Raw genomic sequence first — 9,183 nt, 5'->3', positions numbered from 1 at the left:
TAATTATAGCCTAAGCTTTGATATAATTTTTATGGTCAGCCCAAGTCCTGTAACAAGCCCTAAAATTTCTTATATTGTAGTAACGATAAAATTCTATGGTCTGAATGTCTCGAAAAATTCAGTGTCGATGATGGTTATAGCCTAAGCTTTGATATAATTTTTATGGTCAGCCCAAGTCCTGTAACAAGCCCAATTCAGATTCAGTCGATATTATAATCAATGTTTTGGAGGTTCAACATAAAGAAAACTAAGGGAAAGAAAAAGTAATGTACTTATACTGATATAAAGGATAAACTCAGCAGGAAAACCTCATTCATGGTTCTAGGCGTGCGCTAGGAATCTAGCCACAACCATCCTGGTTATTTATCAATTTTGAACAGTAGAATTTAGATGGTGGCGGGTATTCATTTAATTTCAAACCCACGAAAAGACTTTTAGATGGTGGCGGGTACTCATTTAATTTCAAACCCACGAAAAGACTTATAGGGTCGTTCTTTCAGTGGACTATGACTTTGTGAACAAAACAACAACATCAATTAAAAGTCGTTAATAAGTTCCCAACCACTAACAGAGAAACACAAACCAAATGTCCAAATAACTTCCACTTGTCTATTTGTGCACATGAGTAAAACTCTCTAGTGTCCAGCATTCTTGGACTCTACTCTTAAGTAGGATACAAAATTCGGCCGGACCTGATTTTATATTAAATAATACAGGTGTAATTTTGACATATAGTTCTTATTTTAGTAGGGGGTCATTTCTTTTTTTTTCCCGTGAAGAAACATACTCATTAGTCATGGACATAGAACAATGATCACTAACAGTATGCTTATTACAGGTTGGATCCCGAACCTCTCCTATGGAAAGAAGATTGAAAACCACAAGACTACTTGATGAGTTGCCACATCAGGATCGTTTTGTTTCGATATATTTTGTTATTGTTATAGTTAGTCACAGCATAGTTGGGCCGACGGACCGGAGGCCGAAGGGAGAGAGTCCCTTTTATGGCCATTTTTGTGTAAATTTTTTTTTGAAGAAAACAGTTCTTTTATTATATTAATCCTCAAATAAATTGAGGCGTTGCATAATACAATAAGGTGGATCAGAATGATCCCACCATCTGTTTACAAAGTTTGTGATTGCAAATTGACCTAAGTCATGAGCAATTGAATTTGCATCTGTGGGAACAACTTTAAAAGAAATATTACTGAAATCCTTGATGCGATCTTGAATTGATAGGATTGTTGAACGGATACTCCAAGGAATACCATTCGAATTTCCTATTATAGTTTTAGGAATGTCTTCAGCATCCCCTTCTACAATAATGTTTGTCAGTCGAAGCCTTCTTGCCAATTGAACACCAAGACCATAAGCCTTTGATTCCGCCACTATTGCTGAGAAAGCATCAAAACAAAAGGCACCACTGCCCAGATAGATTCCAGAAGAGTCTCTTGCTATGGCTGCAGCAGCGCCTCTCCCATTATTGTACGCTGCATCTACATTAATTTAATGTAGAACATAGGAGGAGCTTCCCAACTCACATTGTTCCGATGCGTAAACTGATCCGAGGTACAGAAATTGAGTGCATGATTTAAATCAAACACTTTAAAATCTTCTAAAGTTTTATGAATACATTGTGGAACTGAAGGATGATTGTTGTTAAACACTCGATCATTTCTCATCTTCCATATGTTCCGAAGGATACAAGAAGCCAAGTTCAGTGAAATACCATGATCCGCCTGCTGTATCCAATATTTGATAATTTCCATAGAATTAACACCATCAGGAATATCAACGGGTAAGGGACTAGCCTGAAAGACTACCTTGGAAAATTGGCAAGTGAACAAGAGATAATTGACTGATTCTTCTTCCACTTGACAGAGAGGACAAATATTCTGCACATGACTGTTGAACTTCCTTAAATTGTCATACACGGCCAAACCATTGTGGAGAACTTTCCATATGAAAGGATGGATTTTTGGCTGAGTGTTACATTTTTTTCCAGAATGATTTCCACGGGAAAGAGGATATAACAGAACTCGTTCCAACATTGTCAGCAAGTAACTTGTAACAAGATTTTGTAGTGAACACACCTGTTTTGGTTTTTAACCAAATCAGTTTATCCTTTACAAGTTCATCTTGCGGAATGTAGATACTGGTGATCGCTTCTACATATTGTACCGGAAATAATTGCTGCAGAAGATCAATATTCCATGCTTTTTGCCCCTGAATAAAGAGATCATAAACAACTTCTACTTGGACCGTCAATTCAGAAATTTTAGATGGACGAAATCCTGGTATATTTGGAACCCAAGGATCCTTCCATATCCTGATTGATTCACCTGAGCCGATAAACCAGCAACAATTGTTTTGAAATAAATCTCTAAATGACAGCATATCTTTCCAGATTTTGGAATCCCCCATTTTTGGATCACAATCCCAAAAAGAGATTGACTGGAGATTTTTTGCCCTATAAAGATTTACCCAAGCAGCATCTTCATTTGTTATGAAACGCCAGACGAATTTGGCCACCAACGAAACATTTACCTGCTCAATATTCCTTACACTTAGACCACCATCGTCTTTGGATCTTTCTATTTTTTCTCATTTGATGAAATGACATTTTCTGATGCTTGTATCATGACCCCACCAAAAAGCACGCTGAGTCCTTGAAATCTGATCTGTTACTCCTTTCGGCAATTTGCTTGTGCTCATGGAATACAAAGGTAAAGCCGAAAGAACATTCTTTGAAATCACAGACCTGCCTGCAGAGTTAACATAGAACGATCTGTATCCAGATAATTTATTTCCAAACTTGGAAACTAATGGCTCATGCATTTCTATGCTATAATCAGACTTTAAAGGATACGATCCAAGATACTTTTCATTAACTGACATTCCTTTCACACCAAACAGTTGAATAGTTCTATTTTTGTTAACATCAGTATAGCCCTTGTTGAAGTGTATTGAAGATTTTGAAAAATTTATAATCTGGCCAGAGAAGGAAGAATAGTTGTCCAAAATACTCTTCAACTGATGAATGTTTACTTCGGTCTTTTTCCCAAAAAAGAATAAATCGTCCGCAAACATGAGATGGCTTATTATTGGAGCTCTGATATTGAATTGATATCCTTTGTACAAGTTTAAACTTTCACTCTTAGCCATGAGAAACGAAAGACCCTGCGAACAGATGATAAACAAAGATGGAGATAATGGGCATCCTTGACGTAAACCCCTTCCATTCTTAAAATGACCATAATGAGCGCCATTAATAAGTATTGAAAAAGTCGAGGAAGATACACAGTTCATGATTAGTTTGTGTGAATGAGCATGGATTCCAAGCTGATGAAGCATGAAACTCAAAAAGGACCATGAAACCCTATCATATGCTTTCGACATATCTAGTTTGAGAGCAAAGAAGCCTTGTTTCGATCTAGACTTATGCATTGAATGAAATAGTTCCTTGGCAATCATTATGTTATCTGTTATCTGTCTATTTTTGACAAAAGCATTCTGCGACCAAGCAATAAATCTTTCTAGGTAAGGACTCAGTCTATTAGCAATGATTTTTGCTACAAACTTGTATGAGACATTACACAGGGAAATTGGTCTAAACTCCATAGCCGTAATTGGATTTTTCACCTTTGGAATTAAACTGATGAATGTATGGTTTAACTTACTTGGGATGTCAGCAATGTTGAAGATATCTTGGATGAACTTTAACTGTTTCTTCCCCTACTATGGACCAACATTTCTTATACAAGATAACAGGAAATCCATCTGGTCCCGGAGATCCAAAAGGATTCATTGCTTTTACCACCTTCCAAACAGTATCTGAAGTAGGAGTTGCAGCAATTGATAAGTTGGCAGCATCGTCCATTGAGAATGCAGATTGTTGTAGGTCAGAAGGATGCCGGACGTTAAAATCTTCTTGAAATAGATTTTTGAAGAATGATATTAATTCATCCGCTATTGCCCCAGGATTAGTGATCCATTGTCCATTACTTGCTTGAAGACTTGAGTTATTATTTTTTTGTCTTCGTTGTTGAACAGACAGATGAAATCGTTTAGAGTTTCGATCACCCGTTTTCAACCATATTTGTTTCATCCTTTGCTCCCAATAAGTCGCTTCCATAATGATATACTCGTTCAACTGATCTGAAGTTACTTTTTCTTGTTGAAGAGTATCCACAGAAGGATTAAGACCTTGTAGATGAAGCAATTTCTTTTTTAATTTCCCAATCTTGTTCTTGATACAACCTATTTTCCTTTTGCTCCAACTAGTAAGAAAGGAACCCAGCGACTTTAACTTTCCCATTAAATCTTTAAACAGATTGATACTCCAACTTTCCAAGACCACTTTAACGAAATCTGGATGGGAACACCAATAGGCTTCGAACTTGTAAGATGGTGGGTTGCGCAGAATATTTCTGCAAGTGTTTTTAGAATTATTGAAGCATGGTCACTGGAGATCCTCGGCAGATTTAATACTCCGGACTTATCAAACATAAGACACCAATCAGGAGAAGCAACAACTCTATCAAGACGTTGCCTAATTAAGCTTTGATATTGCCTGCCATTGGTCCATGTAAAAGCAGGACCGGAAAAACCCAAGTCTAAGAGATTATTTTCTCTTATGAAGTTATTAAAATGGGTTATCGTTGCATTCAAAGCTTGTTCTCCTCCATATTTTTCTTTGACCGACGAGATGGCGTTAATGTCTCCAATATATCACTCTGGCCCTTCCGTGTGCTGAGAGTAGATTGAAAAACTTCGCCAAAAATTTCCCCTGTCTTGTCTACTTGGAGGCCAGAATAAATTCCAGTTTTGTAAATCACCAGTTCATTTAACTTGCAGGTGTATAAGATTTTTCTGAGAAGGAGATGATCTCAACATCTATGTCATCATTCCACAATAACCATAAACCACCACTTCTCCCAATTACCGGAACAACACAATGGTTTAAATAACCAAGCTGGCATAAGATTGGAAACGAAGCTGCTTCATAAAGTTTGGTTTCTGAAAGAAAAACGATACTCGGTTTTGAACTCATTAGGAAAGATTTCAGGGTTTGAATTGTTGGGTCATTCCCTAACCCCAACAATTCCATGCAAATACTATAAAAAGATTGGATTTGGTGTCCACGGTTAGTCTTTTTCACTTGACACAATTATCCTTTCTTTTTAGTTCAGTTACTATAACTCTATCATATCTTTTTAGGGGTATAATTGGAAAGCAAACTTTAACATAACATATCTAAAAATCCGTGCCTTAGAATTTTACAAATTTTCTCTCGCTGGAAAGCTTATAAAAAAATCTGCACAATGAGTACAAACAAAAAATATCAAATTTAGAGTTTTTACTAAGAATTCAAAAGTATGTATCATATTAGGCACAATTTTAGAAACTTAAATATATATCCATTATGCAAACCACCACAAAGGATACATAATACTTTATGTAGCCATATTTTGGTTTATGCATCAACTAATTTTCCGTTGCAACTAATAAAACAATGTAATCCCTCCGTTTCAAGAAAAGTGATACTTTCACTTTAGGCAGAATTCTCGAAAATTGAATGTATAGTCATTATACAAACCACCACAAATGATGCATAACACATCATGCAACCATATTTTGGTTTATGGATCGACTAATTTTCCGTTTCTGGAAAAGTGATACTTTCACATTCTGTTTCAGGAAAAGTGACACTTTCACTCCGTTTCAAAAAAAGTGATAGCGAAAGTATCACTTTTTATGAAACGGGACGAAAGTGTCATTTTTTCTGAGATGGAGTGAAATTATCACTTTTTCTGAAAATGAGCAAAAATATCACTTTTTTTCTGAAACAAGGCGAAAGTATCACTTTTTCTGAAACGGGTGAAAGTATCTTTTTTTTTTGACGGGGCGAAAATAGTCGCAGACAAATCCATCTTCAGATTTTTCTTCGATCGGTCCTCTCACCGTGGTAACGATTGTACTAGTTATTTCAAGTACCTTTTTTGGGTGCAAACTGTAAATCTGAAACTTAAATTTGATCACAATTCTATCATGCTCAAAATAAGGTGTATAATTCGTAACCGATTGAATTTGCTTGCAACCTAATCTACCTGTTAATAAGAAACAAATAAATAAAATTGCATTAACATTTTGACAATTCATTTAACTGAACCCAACAAAGGATTCCATCCTACACACTGGAACCAATATATACATAAAGAAGGAAAAAAGAGAAGTAATTATTTATTACACTCAAAAGAAATTCGGTTGTGCTAGAAAGAAAAATCCCTGACAAAGAAAAATCCCTGACAAAGAAATTCGGTTGTGCTAGTAATTATTTTGTCATGGTGATATCACTGACAAAGAAAAATCCCTGGACCCACCAAGAGATATATAGGGGATGTGATTTTGATTTACGGTGGGCCCCTCCATTTCTATGTCACGAGATGATATCAGCGTCAAAGAATCACGGTGAATCTAGACTTATCGAAAGAAATTTCACTTATAGGGAATGTTGAAAATAGTGGAAACCCACGAGAGGTGGATGCACCACCAAGATCAATTTCAAGTTCCCGTCTTCCATGATTACTGTACCTTGATAATCAGTTGCTAGCTGCAACTTGGGTCAAGCTTATGTTTGTCGAAATTATTATGGACACCCGGATATCAACGGTGATGGATCGTTAACGTTCTATACATGTGCAGGTGTAGAGTTCGGTGGGGTTTGTGCTGAGGCAATACGTCCACCACGCTCTGTTCTACTGTTCTCGGCAAACTTGATACTATTTTCATGAAGTCCCTTCTGTTTCTCCTCCTCGGTCCACTCGGATCCGTAGTAAGTTTCTTCTTGAGACTTTTCAATATGTTTTGATGCAGGCAAAAACATACTTCCCCACTGTGAGAAGTGCACTAGAGTTACTGGAAGGGTCATGGCTACAATCATAATTCCCATGTAAGTAATTCCAGTTGCGGTTGAGTATTTTGAGCTTGTAAAGAACAAGAATTGGGTTAATCCAGAACCAAAATTTCCGCCGGCACCGGTTAGTCCTGAAATAATACCCAGCGACCGTCTAGAAATAAATGGAATGATTCCAAAGGTAGCTCCACATGCAGCTTGTGCACATATGGAGAAAAGGATCATTGCCAAGACTGAGATGGGAAGTGAATTGGAACGACCAAGCCAGATGCAAAACAGACCTCCCATAGTCTGAAGGATCCATAGATTCCATAATCTTGCCCTCATACCGTATTTACGTGCACCGAAGTCTGAGAGGAAACCACCGATTGGGCGGGCGAAGAAGTTTGCCATACCGAAGGCAGCAGCAATAATTCCAGCTGTATGAAGCTTTAGATCAAACCTGTCAAAGAAGTACTCGGCGATGACATTATCCGTGGACAATTCTACACCCATGGAGTAGCCATAAAGAAGGACGAAGATCCATGTCCTGTAGTTTGTGACAGCATACCACAATACCTAAACAAACAAATACAAGATCGAAATCAGTTATTCATTTTCTATAAAGTTAATTCTGACTGCTAGTAGACATTACGTGTGACTCATGAACATTAACTGACCTTGGAGAACTTGTCTTTGGCAACTGTTCCTGTCTTTTGTAAAGCACCGAGATTTCCATCAGGAAAATCTTGTCCAAGGATCAGCACAAGGAGCCCGGTAATGATATGCATCCAACCAGGTATAAAGAATGCAATACGCCACGCTGTGAATGGGGTGGCGCCGCATTTTCTGATCAATTCGTAAGGCAAAGGCATTAAAAGTTGAGTTGCACCACCACCCATGTTTCCCCACCCTGCCGCGGTACCATTGACTAGCCCAATGATTTTACTATTGAACATAGTACTCATCCAGTACTGGCACGAAACAAAAGTAGCAAGCGAAAAACCAATCATGAATCGAACAGCTACGTATCCACCGGGCGAGCCAACTAGAGCCATGCAAAACACAGTTGGTGCAGAGAGCATCATCAAAAATGCACAACCATATCTTGGCCCTAGTAAATCACAAACAGCTCCCATGGCAAGCCTAGAAAAGATACTACCAGAGACGGAAGCAATTCCAGCATTACCCACATCGCCTTTTCTTAAATTTAGATTGTCACGTATAATAGGAACTAGTGGAGCAGCAGCAAATGTTGATATAAAACAAGTGAAAAAAGACATCCATGAGAGATGGAAAGTTCTCATATGTGGATTTCCAAAGGAAAAAAGTTTAAAGACTTTGGCTTTGTGTTCAGAATCAACTGGTAAATCGAACTTCGCAGTTGTATCAGTAGGAACCATGGGAGAAGCCACAGCAAAGGCAAACGATTGTTCTTTGCCAGTAACTCCATGCATAGAGCTACCAGGAGAACCCTCTACACCAGCCATTACAAATAATGTAGACAGATCTAGAGAGAATTGAAAATAGAGATAGAATTAAAGAGAAAAACTAGGAAGTGCTGAGAAGGTAGATTGGATATTTAGTGTTGGTGTATATAAATTGATGAAGTGGATGGTATTTATAGTCTTATACTTGAAAACCGTTGACATTAGAGGATGTTTTAAATTGTTTAAGAACCGCAAAGTAACTAAAAATGTTAAAATTTTATGTAATTGTGCTGTCTCTTTGGAAACACATGCACAAGGAATCCTTATAGCCGCATCACATTAACTTAAATAGGTAAATTGCCAAAAAGGCTTCTCAAATATCCCAAGAGACCATTTTTGGGTATTCTAAGTAAGTATATTCAGAATCGTCCACTATTTTCAAGCCTGCATTAATATTCAACTAATGAATGAGTTGAAATTCCTTAGTTCTTTTCTCCAGGTAGAAGTTAATCAATATTCTTCCAAAATCAAGAAAGATATTAAAGCTTCTGGCAAAATGAAGAGAACAAAGTAGAATAAGTAGCACCAGATAATAGGAACAACAAAATTTTCTACATACGTAGACGTTAAGTTAAATTTAAAAAAAAAACAAACAAACTTAAGTAGCCTGAATTATGGGTTCGTCTTAACATAACCATGTGTTTCAAGAGCATGTATAACTCTACAGCTGTATTGGTTGAGTGTTGAGGTGCACAAGACCCGATCCATTTTACCTGTACCGGTCCGGAACCGAAAGAACCGGAATTGAACTGAAACGGACCCGGAATTACCGGTACATATACCGGTTCTGAAAGTTGA

General features: G+C 37.4%; 2 protein-coding genes across 2 annotated transcripts; both read right to left on the bottom strand.

Annotated features, from left to right (window-relative positions):
* Positions 1 to 3,688: 3,688 nt before the first annotated feature.
* On the bottom strand, positions 3,689 to 4,318 carry LOC113295336. Its single transcript, XM_026543679.1, has one exon. The coding sequence runs from the start codon at positions 4,316 to 4,318 to the stop codon at positions 3,689 to 3,691; it is 630 nt and encodes a 209-aa protein (XP_026399464.1).
* A 2,373-nt stretch (positions 4,319 to 6,691) lies between these two features.
* On the bottom strand, positions 6,692 to 8,385 carry LOC113293036 (high affinity nitrate transporter 2.4-like). Its single transcript, XM_026541813.1, has 2 exons — positions 7,576 to 8,385; positions 6,692 to 7,474 (listed from the first exon to the last, which is right to left on the bottom strand). Exons 1-2 carry the CDS (start codon positions 8,383 to 8,385, stop codon positions 6,692 to 6,694), a joined length of 1,593 nt encoding a protein of 530 aa, XP_026397598.1.
* Between the last annotated feature and the right edge of the window lie 798 nt (positions 8,386 to 9,183).

Source organism: Papaver somniferum, chromosome 7 (genome assembly GCF_003573695.1).
Source record: "Papaver somniferum cultivar HN1 chromosome 7, ASM357369v1, whole genome shotgun sequence".
Classification (NCBI taxonomy): Eukaryota; Viridiplantae; Streptophyta; class Magnoliopsida; order Ranunculales; family Papaveraceae; genus Papaver; species Papaver somniferum.
The sequence above is the reverse complement of the archived record's forward strand: the minus strand, read 5'-3'. Positions and strand labels throughout refer to the sequence as shown.